General features: G+C 41.7%; 1 protein-coding gene across 1 annotated transcript in view; it reads left to right on the top strand.

Annotated features, from left to right (window-relative positions):
- GNB4 (G protein subunit beta 4) overlaps positions 1–18,501 on the top strand; it is a 30,729-nt gene extending 12,228 nt beyond the window's left edge. The window contains exons 2-10 of the mRNA XM_014254327.2: positions 3,598–3,697; positions 7,925–7,963; positions 8,664–8,770; positions 9,602–9,665; positions 10,406–10,568; positions 10,746–10,812; positions 10,950–11,151; positions 12,311–12,527; positions 13,716–18,501. Coding sequence (XP_014109802.1) covers positions 3,641–3,697; positions 7,925–7,963; positions 8,664–8,770; positions 9,602–9,665; positions 10,406–10,568; positions 10,746–10,812; positions 10,950–11,151; positions 12,311–12,527; positions 13,716–13,822 — 1,023 coding nt within the window. The 5' untranslated portion in view covers positions 3,598–3,640 and the 3' untranslated portion in view covers positions 13,823–18,501. The remainder of the gene's footprint in view (positions 1–3,597; positions 3,698–7,924; positions 7,964–8,663; positions 8,771–9,601; positions 9,666–10,405; positions 10,569–10,745; positions 10,813–10,949; positions 11,152–12,310; positions 12,528–13,715) is intronic.
- The last annotated feature ends 62 nt before the right edge of the window (positions 18,502–18,563 follow it).

Consider the following 18,563-nt stretch of genomic DNA (forward strand, 5'->3'; position numbering starts at 1 on the left):
GCATTTAATCTGATAAAACCCAAGTTGTTTACCTGATGCCTGGTAGCACACTTCAAGGTTGTGGTGGTGTCTTGCTTCTCTGCAGTGAGGACAGGTTTGTAGGATGCAGCCTCTGCTTTGACAGAGTTCAGTTCATCTGAAGCATCTCAGTTCAGTGTTCTGTGCTTCACTGGTCGCCTCACTGGTCGGCTTAGAAATAATATTGCAGCAAGTAAATCTAGTCTGGGTAATGGTCTTTGCACATAGCTACCTCTCTTTAGCCATACTGCTGGAGCATCTGAAGTGTTAAAACAGACACAAATACTTCCATGAGTTCCAAGCTTCTGAGCACGTGCTTATCTTCCTGTGTTGCTGGTGTGAGTCTGGTGACATCAGTAAGATGTTCCCACAGGAGTTCGACAGGAGTTCAGAGATGCTGCTTGCAGAGTTGGTGTGAATCTGGAAATGCATCCCTGAGAGCTTCCTCCTACCCACTCAATTTTTGTAGCTTCCTGTGGGTACATGAAAATAGTGCTTGAAAAAAAAGGAAAAATCCCAAGTGGAAGCATCTTTCTCCCAGTTCTGCTAAATACTTAATGGTGGGTGATGATCTGAACACACAGGCCTTTGAATTGGGAGCTGCTGCCAGGCAGTACAGTGCTGTTGGATACACTTCAATTTAACAGTTGAACTGCACTTAGTTTGTTTACTGTAGTATCTTGGTGTTTATACATAGCTTAATACCTCAGAGTTAGCTGTTCAAATGCTGTGTCCTGGAAAGAAACTTTAATGCTTAAAGCTAGAGTGAACCAGTTCTAAAGTGAGACTGGATTTTGTGGAAGTGTGTGCTGGTTTGAAGGCAGCTCTGCTCATTGAGGTATAGCTTGACCTTGAGCCACTGGCACATTTCTGCTGAGCAGTAATACTTAGAACATGCTGGTGCTACTAAGGCTTATCCACTACCAAAAAAGTTTCTTTCAAAAATATGAAGGATTATTTTGCTTTTGTTCACTTCAGAATTATTTTTAAACTAAAGACGTGGGTGAGTGAGAAGGCTTCTGGAGTTTGTCCATGTAGGAACTTGGGGAAGTGTAACATGATTTAGAGCTGTGAAGTTTAACAGCTGTGCAGCTGCTGGTGCAGCTTAGTGCAGAAATGGCATTAGTGGTGAACAGTGTTGGTACAAATGACATGAATTAATATTAACTTTATGTGCAGAATTGTCACTGGTGGTCTTTGAATGCCAGTGCAGTGCTACAGCTCATTCTCAAATCTGCTCACAGCTTTACCTATGAATAGAAAAATGCCTCCACAAATGCCCTTTGGGTGCTTGTGACTGGCCATGCGTGCTTCCAGTTGTGAATAATGTCACTTTCTTTCTGATCAGTAATTCTCTGTGAGAATTTGAAGTGACTGTCTACAGAGCACTGAAATGTGTGGGACATCACAGGGCAGATTCCCTTCTCAGAAAATTAGAAATACATCAACTTCCCTGCTAGGAATCTTTCTCTCCTGTTAAAAATGGCACACAAGACTACTAAACATTGGCAGGCAGCATGGCTTTGCTGGCTTTAGACCTTTGAGACCGTTGTTTTGTCTGTGTTACCTTTGAGTAGGTTCTGGAATAAAAAGGGAAAATCATACTGAAAAGGTTGGTGTGACACTGTCAGAACTGACAGTGGGGCCATATTTCATAGAGGTGTCCCCATTAAAGGCATTAAGGTTGTAATTAAACTCAATAGCCTGTAAAGGTATGTGATTAATGTGTGAGCTGAAGTCATGTTTTTAATGCTTTATCTTTAAAACTGGACACGAGTGTTGATGGCTCGTATGTTAAGCCTGACGTGCGTTCAGCAGTGTTAAATAGTGTGGGCTTCTGAAAAAGGAACACAGTAGGAAATGGAGAAGTCTCCTCGAGAATTCCTGTATGAATTACAACATCTTTGTAGTTGAACAGAGCACAGGTTTAAGGAAGGGAAATGTGTGAACCTCACAGTTTGCTTACATATAGCTGGAAATACTGGTTAGAGCTGAGTCATTATCCTTCTTACTGATGAGGATGTATTTTGATTGGAGGTGATCCAGCTTAATGTATATTTGTGAGTTGGTTCTGAAATGGACTAGAAGTGATAACCTGTGGGAAGCACAGAGATTGAAAGGCAGTAGCTGGATAATTAGTGAAGATACTTTTCTTCTTGAGCAACAGTAAACTCTGTGGCTCTCAAACACTTGTATAAACTGTTAGTCCAAGGATGATTATTTTATTACAGATTGCTTTGAAGCAAAACTTCTCACTTTTAAATCTATGAGTGTGTTGTTTTATAGATGGAAAAAACCTTTCCAGAGTCAGTCTTTTAGAGCACATCATTACTGACCTGCAGAGAACCAGTAGCCAGACCAGATAAAGACCCAGAGGTCTACAACTTACCAGACAAACTGTGACCTTTTTTCCTCTGTTTTTTGGCCATTTTTCAGTGGACTAAATAGGAAGTGTAGACTAACGTTTTGAATAGGTTCTTCTTCCTGCTTCTTTTCCTTCCTTCCTCAATTTTCATTTTGTGAGTAGTAGTCTGACTTGTCTGTCTTCTTCTACAAGCAGAAGTGTTTTGGCTTTTTATATAATGTCATGGGACCACCATCATCACCTTTCTGGTGTGCTTTTTCAGTCATGAAAAAATTACAAATAAGTGCCTGGCTTGTCTGTGAGCAATTTACTTGCTGATGTTGCTTTCACTGCAAGGATTTTGAAGTCTCCGTGTGTGTGAATAGACTTAAGAGGTCTCTAGTGGTGTTTGGCTGCACTGCTGTGCTGGGGATAAAAAAACCTGAAAAATGATCTGAGGAAACTTTGTTCAACAGACTGGAAAAAAAATTGAATGCAAAAATCTGATTTGAAAATAAAAAATTGCTAACCTGAAAGTGTGCCTACATGTGGTCTCACTGTTAATTGATCTTTTTATTAAGTTTGCTTTGAGTCCTCATTCAGATGACAAGTGCTTTAGGGAGCTGAGGGTTGTATCAGCGCAAGGATGCTTTTAAGGGAGGGTGGTTTGGTCTTTGCTATCCTTTCTCACTCTGTGGTTGCCTTTTAAATGAAAAGATGATTGTATGGGAAGAAAGGGGAGATAATCTGCTATTTCAGCTGTAATCTAGGATTCAAAAATTTCCCCTTCAATTAAAACCAAGTCTTCCCTGGATGTCCTGTGCAAGGTGCCTGTATCACAGCCCTGCTGAGCCCAGGGACAAATACTGGGAGCACCAGCAGCCTCTGCTCTGTGTTGCCATCCCAGGGCACAGACTGACAGAGATTTCTGGGCGGGGGAGCAGGGAGCTGCTACAAAACAGGTTTATAAAGTACAGTGGGTGGTTCTGTTGACAGTTGCTTTTATATTCAAAATAGACTTCACTTAATTCTGCTTTTTTGTGGTAATTCAGGAATTGAAATCACTTAGGTCTTGCCAAATTCATTAACACAGTGTACTAAAGGGGATGTCTATTTGGAAGCCTTTCTAAAAGCGGAATAAAAAAATACATATACACAGATTCTTAGTTTTTGTTGTGTTTTTTAAAGAGGAGAAAAATAACTTTCAGTATCTCTTTCTTCCCTCTTCTTGGCAGGTTTTCTTCACCAGTGGAGTGTGAGAAATAGAGGCTGAAGAAGATGAGTGAGCTGGAGCAGTTACGGCAGGAGGCAGAGCAGCTGCGAAACCAAATCAGAGTAAGAATTGTGAATTGCTTGTTTTGCATGATAAAGTTCCTCCTTTAAGGGAATAAACTCTAAAGACCTATCAGTTATTCCTGTTTAACTCATGCAGAGTTTAAAATATTTTCGGGATATTTGAGTAAAAACCAGAAAAGACATTGGTATAAAGAAGTAAATTCATAATATTTCTTGAACAAAATGTTTTATTTCCTGTTAAGTTTGCTGAGTTTCAGTGTAGGGGTGTACGTGTTGCTGCAAGTTTTATGATCTGGGTTTTTAAAAACAGAAGGTAGCAAACTCCTAGAACCTAGGCTTGACAAGTTTGGCTTAGGGGTCTCAGAAATGGGGCTGATCCTGGGCTAAAAGTGACCCCTGAGGAGCCTGAAGCTAAAGCAGAGAGTGTGAGAGAGCCTTCCAGGGTGGATGTCATTTCTACAAGCACTGTTTCTTGGCTTCCTGATGAATTTATTTTTATTAAATGCTGATGCCCCCATACAGGCTATTTTTTGTATTTACTCAGTGAAGATAAACCAAGTATGAGCCGTCATGCCCAAAGCCCGTTTTCCAGGAATCTTTTGCAATGTGCATTTGTATGTCAGTGATGCAGTTTTCAGTAAATTATAATAAGGATCTTCAAAGTCTGTTTATTTTTCATCAAAATTTTCAAAGCATGAAGCATTTATAAATCTGATTTATATGGGAATGGCTTATTTGCAGACATTCCTATCAGTGAAGAGTACAGGTTTCTTAGAATATGTTGCACAAAGGCTTTTTTTAGCATGGCATCTGCTGGCAGCAGTCGTTCTGTGGTGTTTCCTGCGAGGTGTGAGGCTGCTGGGTGGTGTCAGCCATGTGCTGAACACCCTTCATGTGTCAGGACTGTGCTGGGGGCAAACGCTGCTCAATCAGTGCTTTCCAAGGAGAGCTCTGTGTCCTGTTCTCAGTAAATACTGTGGAAAGACAAAGTGGGGGTCAGGCAGTGCTGTGGCCTTTCCACCAGTTCTGTAGAGGATACAAATAATTTTTAGCTTAAAATACTAACTTTTTTTTTGTTCCAGTTTAAGCTTTATTACAGAATTACACTGCTACAAGGGGTTCATAATTTTTCAGTTCTTCCTCTGCGTGCTGTGTAAAGACTTTATAATTATGTTGAGGGGAGCCTGTTAAGTCTTTGCTCAGTCTTGGTAATTAGTGAATCTGGTTTCATGCAAAATTGTGGGAAGAAAGAGCTACCAGGCAAGTCAGAGGGCTTAGACTGTGCTGCAGGAACGTCTGCTTAGTTTTTAAATTTTGGAGTGTAAAAATCTGATTGACTCTTGGGTAATGACTCCATTTTGTGGCTTTAGGTCCATTTAACATTTCTTTTGTAACTCTACCACCCAAACTTGTAACTGGATCTATCAGATGGAGCTGGGTAACCATGGTTATATTGCCTTTGGAGTCCCTTGGCTCAGCAGTGGCAAGTGGTGATTGCCTCTTGGCATCTGAGTGCAGGCTTGGGATACCTCGTGCTTGATTCTAACTTCAGATTAATAGGCAATTAAAATGCTTTTGATGACTTAATGTCCATGAAACTTTCTGACCAAATCATTCAATTTCATATTTGTAGAGATGACTACTTATCTTGCTTATTAAATCATTGTACAGTTTTTGTTTGGGATGGGTAAGAGGATAGATACAGGATCTGAGAAACAGAGGTTTTTAAGTGTCAAGAATATCTACTGGGCTGGTTATTTTCAGGAATTATCTTTGATTCACTCCTAAAAAGAGATGAGGTCACTCACAGCATTTGATGTTTTATGTATAAGTAGCATTTTGCTATTTTAGTTGTTGACAACTCTTGGATTTTGTCTGATATTTCTTCTAACAATATAATCACAGAAGATCAACTTTGTGCCTAGAAGTGAGGTCCATAGAAGATTGTACCTAACAGTGTCCTAAGGTGTAGAAACTGCAGTGCAGAGCTGTTGGTTCTCTAATGGACTTCAGTCTGCGATATTTTAGAAATGTTTCATGACTTTTCATTTTATTTTTGCAGTATCTGAGTGATGTGGGCACCTGTGTCTCCCCATGCAGCTGGAGCTCTGGTCTGTGCACAATGTGCAGCCTGAGACTGCAGGAATTTTTAGTTCAGGAAGTTGGAACACTGAACAGTGAAGTGTCAGATATCTGTTAAATGACTTGATGGTTCAATTCCTAGTTCAGTCTGTAATGAGGTGCCCATGTGATATGTGTGTCCTCACTGTGAGAACTGAAATTGAGGATAATGATTTTTAGAAGTGTTGCTTACTTGACACAGTGTCTTTCAAACCAGAGAAATAACACACTGTATTTTAAAAAATACATGTAGTTTGGGGAAAAAACTGCAAGCTGAAGTGTATGCTAGGAAGGTCTGGACTGCACACACTGTTCAAGCAGTTCTATTTTTCTCACAAATTTTGCAGTATCTACTGCATGAACTGCAAAAAATCTGCAGTTACATAGAGGAGCTTTTTTATGTTTTGACACTAATAATTGTTATGTTGATGTATATGTAGAAATACAGTTTCAAGGTAAGAATTAAAATAGCCTGTTGAAACTCTCCTTTTCCTGCAATTTGCCAATTGTATGGCAAGTATTAGACAGCCTCAAATATAGAACTTGCTAATCGCTCGCTCTTAAAGATAAAAAATGCTTTGATTCAAACTGCATTCAGAATTCATTTTATGTTGAACATTTTTCAACTGTTTTCAGGACAATCAAACAAGTAGTCATTTAAAATCCACAGTGTTTCTTCCTGTGGATGAAATAAGTCCTGAGTGCCAAGGGATTTGCTCCTCTGGTATTTTAAACCCCTCCTGATTCCAGACGTCAACATTTTATAAATATTTCTACAGTTCAGACATTATAAAAATAAGTTGAGATTACTTAATCCACTCTCAGGCTTGTTTTTTGGGAGGAGAGCTATAAAGGGTGGTCAAAATAAACATGCACTTAAGAAATGTTAAAGTTGCAATGTCAAGTAACTCTCAAGTAAGAACTTGAAAAAACTGAAGATCCCAGCCTGGGTGTGTTGAGGCAGTTCCAAAATGTGTGAGCACATGTTTCTGTTCCTGTTCTCAGAGGGATCAGACTGAACTTTGGAGGGACACACGAAGTGCTGGTAAAGAGGCACCGTTGTTTTTGGGTGGCTGCTTCAGTGGTTGCAGTTGGAGAAATTGCCAGGAGTTGAGGCTTCCGTGGCTGCTCCTTCAGTACGGTTGTTGATATTTTTAACTTCAGCTTGTGCTGCACAGTTACTGTCTAACCTCAAGCCAGTTTAAACCATTTTGTCAGAAGGAGGTGCTGGCCATGTGCCTGTTCCTGTGTTCTGGGGACGGGCCCTGAGCCGCAGGGGAGCGGCGCAGTCACAGCTGTGACTAAAACCAGGTCTTGCACAGTCAGTGTTGCAGGTGAGGCTCAGTGGAGCTCACCTGTGTCAGAGGCTCAGTCTGGGACTCTGAATTACGCAAACAAAAGTCAAGTCTGTGTTCTAGGTCAGGTTGAATCATATCTGCAGGAAACAAGTCCTGTGTCCATAGAGTCTGAGATAAGGGAAAAACCATGGAGTGTCTGTGTGGAGATCTGAGCACCACCTGTTCCATGAAGCGGGTGAGGGTGTTACTGGGCCATTTTCTTCCCTTCAAGCTGTGTCAAGTGCATCATCACTAAGCTTTGGTAATCTGCTGTCTGACCTGCTCCCCGGATCCTGCCTGCTGATTTTCACCCTGCCTCTCCCAACCAGCAAGGAGCTTCATTTGTGCAAGGGCCTCGTGTGGCACAGAGCTTGCTAATCCTGTGTAATATGTGGTTGCTTTTCCAGGTGGATCAGTTCTTCCCTTGTGCTCAGCACACCCTGAGTAAGCACATCCACCCCAGGGAAGGAATACAGGGAAAAGGGTAGGCACTGGGACTTCAGGATGGCTCCAAATGCCTTTGAATCCCATAGTCTGTAGAAAGGGAGATTCAAAGACTGCTGGCTCATGGCCCTTCTTAAGTCCCTCTTCCTCCACTACCCCTCGTTGTGTGCCATTGCTTTTTAGATTCCTTGAACAATAAAACAAACTAGGGTGACAGAAGAAATATTGGCATGTCAGTTGTTGGTGGTGGTGTGTGGCTTTGAGTGTGTTGAAATTTAGCTCAACAATTACTTTTCCTTTAGGCCCTCTCAGTTGATGCTCAGTGTTGCCTTTCCAATTCAACTTGTTCCAACTTTTGTTTCAGGATGCCAGGAAAGCCTGTAGTGACACAACTCTTGCTCAGGTATGTTCCTCTTCTTTGTGTAGGCTATTACTTGAGAGATAAGGAAATAAAAATATCAATTTTTGGCTCTAGCATGTTCCTGTTCAGTAACTGAAAGAATAAAGTGAAAAAGGCCTTTGGAAATGTACTGTATATTTATACAGTTAATTAAAACTAAACAAAGCCCCACCAAAAAAAAAAACCCAAATAAACAAAACAGCAAAAAAACACAACCAGTCAAAACACCCCCACCATCTTAATAGATCCTGCTTCCAGTTTACCTTTTAAGTATGTTTATTGTGTTAAATATATTTAGAAAGACTTCAAGATTTTTTAGTAGTTTTTTGGGAACAGAATTATTTTGCATGTAAAGTTCTGCCATGCTTTAAAAAGGAACAGTGCAGTAAGTACTGGAGCATTTTCTTTCATTGGTTTAAATTGAAAACTTCCAGATTTTATAATCTGAAATCATGTAACATAGAAGTATTTTAAAAGAGCTTCCTGAAGTTTCACTGTAGCCATTGTGAAGTGTGTTATGTCTGTCTTCTGTAAAATCTGTTCGTGTCAGTGTTGCTGGGTGTACACCAGTATCTTCTTTTTTAATGGTTTTTGTTGTGTGCCAAGATAGATAATACTCTATCAAAGTTCAAATGTATTTTTGTTATCTTGCACATTAAAAATAGTTCCCAGTATCTCAGGGGTTTGTTTTGTTTATTTTTAGATCACAACAAGCCTGGACTCAGTGGGTCGAATCCAAATGCGCACCCGGCGCACACTCAGAGGTCACTTAGCCAAAATCTATGCCATGCACTGGGGATCTGACTCCAGGTTTGTACAGGGGAGCCTCGGAGCTGCCAGTGACAGGCTGGAATCACACTGGCACCTCAGTTTGATGGCAGGTCCTGGGAGCCTCATGTGGGTGCTGGTGCCCTTGCAGGGGTCACAGAGCACCACTGCTGGGGGCTCAGAGAAGAGGGACTTTGCCTGTTCTTGCCATAGATATTTTGCCTTTTCCTTCTTTCAATTTAAACTTAAGTTTTTGTGTCAGTTTAAGCAAGAGAGAGTATGTGATGAGGCATATTTTTTTGGAATGCTGCATATTGTACTTTCCAAGATGTTGAATAATTCTTCTATGGTAGGGATTTAAAAACTTTACTGACAAATTTTTATTTCATTAAAGAAGAGATCTTTTTGTACATAGTGGGAAAAGTAACTTAAAGTTCTGTTTTGCCACCTTCAGGGCAGCTGATGTGAGGTGCAAACACTGCCTCGTGGTCTGCTCTGTATCATGTCCTTCAGAGAGGAATTCATCTAGAATCTGTTCTCAAGATTTATTTTTGCCTAAATTCCTTATTTGCTTTTGTGTAACTGTGTAGTTATATGAATAATGAAAAGTTGTGGAGAGAGTTCATAAAATGTGTTTTCAGCAGGTTGTTCATGTTTAAGCATGAGTCCCCTCAGTTAGGTGATACAGAGGTCTAGACCTTTGCAGACTTTTTCCAACCAATGCACCCCTCCAATAAAAATGAAAAAGCATAGGGTAATAAAGAAATTATGAAGCTTCTGAATCACTTGATAAGCATGCATGGTGTATGTCTATTTTGAGATTTTTTTTTGTTTGTTTTATATTAACACATTTTATTTTGTGTTCATATTTAGGCTACTAGTCAGTGCTTCTCAAGATGGAAAATTAATTATTTGGGATAGTTATACAACAAATAAGGTATTTATTTATAATCCTTATCAATAATTCATGTGTAAATTGTGTGCTTGAATGGGCTTGCATCTGTTTTTTACCATGGTTTCAAGTCAAAAATTAAAAGCAGTGTTTCTCATTCAGACAATCTCTTTTTGTTCTTCCATGGCTAGGTGAGCACCAGTGATGTGTTTGTTGTAGGTTGTATCTCTGAAGCAATAGTTAATTACATTGTAATGTGGAACATTTTCACTCTTACTTTGCTAGTGCAGTAGCTGTATCTCTCTGCCTGTGTGCTGTTGCTTCTAAAACTAACTTGGTTTTGAATTACAGAAATACACAACCTCAGAATTTACAAGAGTGCTTTGGGTTTGAGGGCAGAGGAAGGAGAAGGAGGAAAAACAGCTGTCAGGGAAAAGCTTAGGTAGTGTGGAGTGGAGCTGTGCTTCTGTAAACTGTGCAATCTCCATGGGGACAACCATCCTGTCTTACAATCTGTAGTTTAAGGATGTAAAAAATTTGGACAGAGAAATCTTAACTAGAATAAACAAACATTGTAAATGTTCAAGTTTATGATAGCTTAGCTATGAAATAAGGTACTGAAGATCTGTAAAGCTGCCCTGCAGATAGGACAGGTATCTGTCACCCCAGGAGGTGTGGGTGTGTCAAGTGCAGTGAGGTGGATGTGATACGTCTTAAAGCCAGACACTGGCACTGGGGCTGCCCCGGTGTTGGTGTGCTCTGACCCAGGAGCTGTGTCTCTGCAGATGCACGCCATCCCCCTGAGGTCCTCCTGGGTGATGACCTGTGCCTACGCTCCCTCCGGAAATTACGTGGCCTGCGGAGGCTTGGACAACATCTGCTCCATCTACAACCTGAAAACCAGGGAGGGCAATGTCCGAGTGAGCCGGGAGCTGCCAGGGCACACAGGTCAGCTCCTGCCTCACCTGCTCTGTTACTGCATCGAGGGACACAGTCCTGCTTTGGGCTGGGCAGTGCTTGTGCTGGTTATGGACTGGCTGTGGGAGAACTTGGATGCTGTTCTTGCATTTTAACCTTCAGTCATTACTCCTGGGTCAAAACCTTAAACAACTGTTTTGTTTTTAGGATACTTGTCCTGTTGTCGCTTCCTAGATGACAACCAAATTGTCACTAGCTCAGGAGACACCACTTGGTGAGTTTTTGAGCTCGTTTGGCCTTCCCCCACCCCCTCTTTCTTAGTTTTTTTTTTTTTTCTCTTCAGGGCCTTAATTTGTATTTAAAACTTGAACTCTGAAATAATGACAGACCTTGTGTTAACTTCATCTGCAGTGCTTTGTGGGATATTGAAACTGGCCAGCAGACCACCACATTCACTGGGCACACTGGAGATGTGATGAGCCTCTCTCTGAGTCCAGACATGAGGACTTTTGTCTCGGGTGCCTGTGATGCCTCCTCGAAGCTTTGGGATATCCGTGATGGAATGTGCAGGCAGTCCTTCACAGGGCACGTGTCAGACATTAATGCAGTTTGTGTAAGTGATCCTCCTGTTTCCATGTGGGAAGAAAGGGGGAGGATAAAGGCTACATTTGCATGAATTCAGCTTAGAGTCTCCTGAGCTACCTTGATTTAAAATCAATTAGTTACGGTAGAGAATGTTAAATTATATGTAATGGAGAAGGTTCTGTAATAAGTTACAATCTACTTTGTAACTGAATTATTATTGCCATTATCTGTGATGCACTGTGCTGTTCCTGGAATAGTTTCACCTGTGTTTCTATTCAGTAACTGAGACATCACTTTTTTTAAGAAGTAAAGAATGGACTAGGGAAACTTTCTGAAGCATGTCAGTGTGTGAAAAACTGAAAATTGTAGATCTTTGCAGTAAACTGAGAGGGTGCAACACAGCCAGGCATCCTCATCTTAAAGTTTTTTTGTTGAACAAAGAGAGCTTTCAGCGAAATATTCCGGAAGGCAATAAAAATCAGTATTGATACTGAATATTCCCTGGAATAATTAGGTAATATTTAGAAACTGGATTGTATTTCCCCTCTGTCACAGTAACACTATGTTCTGATCTGCAAGATCCAGGCTCTGGTAAATACAGAAAGAAATCTAAGTCGAGGCTGCATCTGTTTTTGATAAACATGAAAAATTGTAAAGGCTGAGAAAATACCAAACACATGACCAGTACAAAAATGCAGTTCCTATACTTAGACCTGGACCCTGAGATGTGCTGGGCGCTCTCCATTCCCATTTCAATCAATATCGCTGTTGAGAGAATAACTTGGATTTGGAGATTTTTTTAGGCAATTGAATTGCTTGTTTGTAGTCTTGGCTGAGCCAACCTCCTGACCAGCTCAGGATGGAACACTGTGTTCCCCTTCAGCCAGGATGTGCAGAGCTGGGGTTTGCTTCATTTTGTAGGAGTCAGTGGCATCGCCTGTGACTCCTGTTGCAGCACACACAGGACCTACCTGGCTACAATTCCAGGCACTCAGGTGTCGCCAGGATTGTTCCAGAGGCATTCCCTTGCAGAGCTGTGTACATGCATTTTTCAACATGCAGATATTTCTTAAAAATAAAACATTCTGCCTTTTTCTGTAAAATAATCCTGTGATGTTGTTCAACTAACACACAACCAGCGTATTTTTTTGGTGTCCAAACTGTCACGTCTCAATTAAACGTTGCAGTTTTTCCCGAACGGCCACGCGTTCGCCACCGGCTCCGACGATGCCACGTGCCGGCTGTTCGACCTGCGCGCGGACCAGGAGCTGATGATGTATTCCCACGACAACATCATCTGCGGCATCACCTCCGTAGCCTTCTCCAAGAGCGGGCGCCTCCTGCTCGCGGGTTACGACGACTTCAACTGCAACGTGTGGGACACCCTCAAAGGGGAGAGGGCAGGTGAGGACACCACTGCTGGCAGCTGTTCCAGCCTCGGCAGCCCTGCACAGCCAAAATCTGTGCAGAATGCAGAACTGGCATTGCCGGTGCTGGTGCTGATGGTGTGGAATCTGCTTGATTCCTTTTAACGCTGTTTTCTCTTGAAAGGGCATCCTTTCGTTGCATTTGGTTGTGTCTTCCAGAAGTCACATTGCTTTTCAGTTCCATGTCTGTGGTTTGAGCAGTAAATGAGTCAGGAGAATGGGCCCATTCTTGGGCTTTACAGATCAGTGCTGGGAGATCCCAGCTCTTGAGGCTGAGGAATGCCCTCCAAAATTGCATCTACTGAAAATGTATTTCACCGAAGTGTATGGAATTAAGTAGTGCAAAATTACATGTTTGCATTGACTTTTGCACCCATGAGTGGCAGTAATTCAGATGTAGCTACAGGAGTCTTTTTGTTTTGCATTCTCTGCTGTTGGGAAAGAGGGAAAGTGGAAACTTCTGGTCCTTGAATCAGTCACTTTTGTCAGGACACAGCATGTTTATAGCACAGCTATTTCTTTTCTCACTTCTTACAGTAACTTTAATGCTTGGGCCTGGTTCAAGAACATCGCTTCTGCTATTCAGACTGAAAATAGATCCTTTTCCTTAGTTCTGCTAGACCTGGATGGGAAACCCTGGGAGATCAGACAAGGGCAAGAAGAGGTAGAGAAAAAACGGAACCAAAGCAGGAAAGAGGCAGGCTAGTGCTGCTCTTCCATTTGTCACAATATATGGGGGCTTTATAATCCCTAGGGTTTGCAAAACTTGGGAAACTCAAGGTAATTAATGCTTCCAGGGCTTTGTCAGGAGACATCACATTGGATTTTGGAAGTGCCTGATGGCTGAAATTGTGGACAGCACTGTAGAAAATGCAAAAACCAGTAGGGAAGAGGATATCTATGGGACAGGATGGAAAAGTCATAAGGGCACAGAGAAAAATGGAAGCAGTATTATGTGTAGATATTTTTACATACCTTATTGTTGGGTGTTTTGATAAGGCTGTTCTGGTCTATGTGGTTCCTCAGAGTAAAGACAAAAAGGAGAATTAAGATCTTGCATTGTATCTTTTTTAGTACATTTAAGACTTACCTGGGAGAGCAGAGTAACAACTGAAGTCCTTGACATCTTGCAGACACTAAACTTCCATTGCTTCTTCTTTTCCAGGTGTCCTGGCTGGCCATGACAACCGTGTCAGCTGTTTAGGTGTTACTGATGACGGCATGGCTGTAGCTACAGGGTCTTGGGACAGTTTTCTCAGAATCTGGAATTAACTGGGAGCCAAACATGTACATTCTCCATTTGAGATCTGGAGAGATCAATGCTGCAGCCTATAGCTGTGAAATAACATTTCTACCTTGTATTTGCAGGTGAAGTTTTTCTATTCACTGATTATTACACAAAAAGGCTTTCTGTAAACTAGAAAAAAAAAAATCAAGTGAAGAAATAGGGGAGGGGGGAGGAAATCACTGACTTTTTAAAAGGGGCCAGCACACATAATCATGGTGACCGACAAACTAAGAGCCAGTCTTTTTGTTTTTGGTGGTTTGGTTAGATTGTCCTTGAAGGGTTTTTGCTTGTGCTCAGTCTGCTAATCCTGTACCTTTTTTTTGTACATAACAGAATATACACATTATAGCAGCCAATCATGTAACATTTGTCTGTATGTAAAGAAATACGTTTGCATTTTTTAAGGAACTACATTTATAGCTTTGCTTTTAACCTGAGATGTCACTTCTGAGTTTTGTAGTGGGTGAACTAGATTGCTGTTTTAAATGTTTTTGTGAATTTACTGTAGATAAAGTTAAGCCAGTGGTATGTATGTGTTTTTTATAATGGAAGGCATTTGAATTTTTTTTAAAGGCCCTGGAGACTCCCAGTTAATACCTACCGCCTTATTCACTCACTTCTTGACCTGCTTGCCTGTTTTTGATCAGGGGGTTCTTCCTTCAAGCCAGTGGTTCCTGGTTCATCCACTGGCAGTCATGACCTCCAAACACCAAGGAGTTAACGCCAGGTAGACTTGCACCAACAGCAGAAATAATTGGAAAATAAAGTAAATCCAGAGATTTTAGCTTCCTCCCTGCAGGTTTTTGAATCAGTTACTCTGTGCAGTCCATGGCTACAGAAGCCAAGTGGCCAAGTGCTGTGGCCAGCTCAGCTGTGGCCAAACGTGTGGGTTTGGCTCCTCACAAGCTCCAGCTGATCTGCACTCTCAGTGACTTGGCTGCTGCTCAGAGCAGTGTCTGCAGAGCTTGCTTGTTCCACACCAACTAAGTAATTCAGGAGGACTTTGCTTAAATTCCTAAAGAGTATTTACTTGTGCAGTTATTTGCTTGTAATTCCCCTCCAAATTCAGAACTTGACAAAGCACCCCACAGCCAGAAGTGCTTGTTGTCAGTTCTGTGCAGTGTGAATTACCAAAGGAATTGTGTAACTTAACTGCACTTGTGTGACCCCTGAAGACTTCCCAGGATAACCCTGAGGATATGTGCTTGTTCTGTGTGGTCACTGAGGGCTGTGCCATGGGGTTTTGAGATGCCAGATGTTCTGCAGCTCCAACACTGTAAATAGCCATTTCTGCTTCTTTCCTGACTTGATTCTAATTTTGATGTCAGTTGCTTAGAAATCTCACCAAGTACAGTTCAGTGCAGAGACAGGAAAATCATGTGACTGATGCCCATTTGAAACTGCCCAGGGAGGTTGCTTAACTTTTTGGTGCCTGGCAGCATGTCTGCACTCACAGTGGATGTTCCCTTGGGAGTCTGAACATCTGTGGCTATTTTGGAATGGAGGATTAAGTCTGTTGGCTTCTCTTAAGTGACTTTATTTTAAAGATAACGTGAATTTTAAATCACCAGGTTGGAAGATGATGTTAGTCATCATTCATTGGAACTGATGGGGAGTCTGGGTGTCTCTGGGTCAGGTAGGAAAGAGAAGGGCCCAGAATCCTGTAGTATATCCATGTGGATTTCTGGCTGAAATGACTTTTGTCAAGTTTCTGACATTTTTTAATCCTAAATTTCAGTACTTCCAGACTGTGCCTGTGAACTCGCCATGTCTGTAATGGTGAAGGTGCCAATAAATCTACCAGTCATCAATCACGGTAAATTCACTTTTAAAATAAGAAAAAGGCGCTGCTTATACTGGAGAAGGAACATTTCCTAACAGCAGCCTGTGGTTTAGGACCAAAATCCCACTGTATTGTGTCTCACAGGAATTCCTCAGTGTTTTGCTTTGTGATCTGTCTGCATTTATAGAACTGTTACGGAATTCTTGTAAGTCTCTCAAGTGAGCAGCTCTTTGGGATCTTGCAGACTCAGTTTATTTTTTAGTGGTGCACTTGATTGTTTTTTTTTTTTAACTCACAGCTGCCTTGAGTGAATCATTCTGGAAATTTATTACTAAGAAATTTTAAGAAAATATTCTTTTTCTAAAAAATTTTTTTTCCGTAGAAGTGTGTTTTGAACCAATTTCCTAGTCAACACCTTTGCCGAGATAGGTGCCATTTTTACATTCTGGTATTAAAACTGGTTTCTACTTGTGAAACTCCAAAACCAATTTTACAGCTGTATATAACTTTTCTTACCAGTTCAGGTAGCCTGTAACAGTGGTGATGGCTCTCATACAGGTATTACTGCAAATAACTTCACTGTCATTGTTGGATGGCTGTTGCCTCTTGGATTCAGCTGCTTTTAAATACTAAGGAATGCCAACTACTTGCTGAGGTGTCCAACGGCATCACAGAGCTCTGCCTGCCTCTGTTCCTCGCCCCAGGTCTGAGGGGCTCCGGTGTCAGCACACAAGGGACCTGGGAGAAGCCTGAGCACAGCGGGGGAATTGGCATCTGGTGCATCCTTGGAGCCTGTAGGAAGCCTGTGATAGATCCTGCCCAGGTGACGTTTGCTGTTCCAGTACTGCCCTGGGTTGTTTTTCATGCCTGCAGATTGCAGTACCACAGGTACTGTGTGATGCCACAGAATGACTCAGGCTGCAGCATTCCCTTCTTCAAACAGCTGGCAGGAACCTCTGGAGGTTGATGCCCAAGCTAAAGTGGAGGTGGCTTTTACGGTAAAAGCTCAAACTCCTCCTACAAGAAGGTAATAAAATAACCCTTGATAGGTTTTACCCCAGCTTTGAATTTCAAAGAAACTGGTCTGTGCCTGCAGTTAACATGGGCCCAGGTGTGCAGCTTGTGTGACTTCTGATACCGTGACAGCAAACTTACTTGCAGCAGGTCTTGCAGCATGAGTGGGCACATCTTCACTGGCTTTAAAAGTTTGTAGCCAGACTACATCCTTAGCTGAATTTCAAGTAAGTTGTGTCACTGCAGAACTGGAGTAACCAAGAGCATTGTGCCAAACAGTGGCAGAGTAACTCTTGCCCAGCCTCTCTTCTAAAGGCAATCTGTTATGGCTGGGAAGCAGAGCCATGTGCTTGGTGTAACAAGATTTATTTTATTCTGGTAGAGTTTGTCAGCATTTTCTAATGTGATATAACTTTGCAATAGAGAGTTCTCCCTTCAGGCAAGTGCCCAACCTGGCCTTGCTCCCATGTAGCCTTGGATGGCTGTTTATTGGTGGAGAAAGCGGTTTGAGATTCTGGAAACCACAGAAAGCTGCTGTGGCTTCGTGCTGATGTTTGCTCATGTACTGCAGTAACGTGGCCTGGTTCCATCTGTCTGCAGCCCTTTTCCTTCCAAACACTGCTGTCCTCTGCTGTGCTGAACTGCAGATCCACGGCAGTGCTGGCAGAGCTGATGGCTTCGTGTACAGGATCCGTACCACTCCGAAGGGAACGTGAATTAGTCTTTTCCTGCCACAGGACAGGGCCTGACCTTGCCTTGGCAAAGCTGAGCTGGAGCAGCAGCAGGTCCCAGTGAGTCCTTACTGTAATGCATGGGGTGGAAGTAGTTGACTCTTTCCTTGGGTTGTGTAACCGCTCGTCCCACGATGAAGTTCACATTAATTACTTTAAGGTGGAATGAAAACATTCCAAGAGTTGTAGTTTGTCCTCTCTGGGGACACTGTCACCTCCACTAGGTTTAGTGCTGTGCTTTAAGATGTTGGTGAGAGTTTTGGCTAATCAGACTAGTTGGTATCAATGGTTGTGTAGCAGAATGGCTGGTTTTGAGATAGCATTTCCTGTCCAAGTACTTAGCATGGGTTGATGGTGCACTGTGTATCCAGTACTCTGGCATGCATGCTGGTCACACTCCTCCTACACTTCAGAGGCACCAGAGCCTTTTATCCAATTGCTGGTTATGTAAAATACATGCAGAATGTTAATGCAGTGTTGTTATGGTAAATGTGTGAACAGTGTTACTAATTGATATAACTGATAACAGATTACATGTGCCTGACATTCTTATACCACACAGTATGTTTAGGTTTTAACTAATATGGACTTCGGTGGAATAGTCTTAGGTATTTCAAGCCTTTGTTTTACTTACACAATGGTGCTCTCTTTGTGTTCTTTTTTTGTTCTTTTTTTTAAATAAAAGCATCTGAACACTTGTAGTACATATTACATCCAAAGGAGTCCAAAGTGCTTCTAAACATGCTTAATTTTACTTTGCCTTTAGTTCCCAGCATCTCTCATCAGCTTTTTTGTTTTGTTTTTACTTGTTGCTGACTACTTTGGAAAACTTCGGTAATGTTACCAATTATGAAGTGATTCTGCACTGCCTTTGGATTGTGTATGTATTCAGAAACAGTCTTAAAGCTTTTATTTAAGCTATTAAAAAACCAGGGACTTGTGCCATTTGTTCTTTACCAGTGCTGTTGTAAAAAAAAGACTTCCCTGTGACAAAAAAAATCACTTGCTATGAACTTTGTTTATAGCTCTTTTTTTTTTTCCACGATGGATCTTTTTCTTTGTATTTGTACAGTGGCTCAGTGAAAGATGTTGCCATGAGTTGATATTGTAACCAATAAACAAGTGCTTTTAACCAGCCTGGCTCAGCTGTCAGTGTTGTATTAATGAGCAGCCCCTGGCCTGAAAGTGCCCCTGGGA

The sequence above is a fragment of the Pseudopodoces humilis genome, chromosome 11, assembly GCF_049639895.1.
Source record: "Pseudopodoces humilis isolate 2021_Gansu_Grassland_sample_001 chromosome 11, ASM4963989v1, whole genome shotgun sequence".
NCBI lineage: Eukaryota > Metazoa > Chordata > Aves > Passeriformes > Paridae > Pseudopodoces > Pseudopodoces humilis.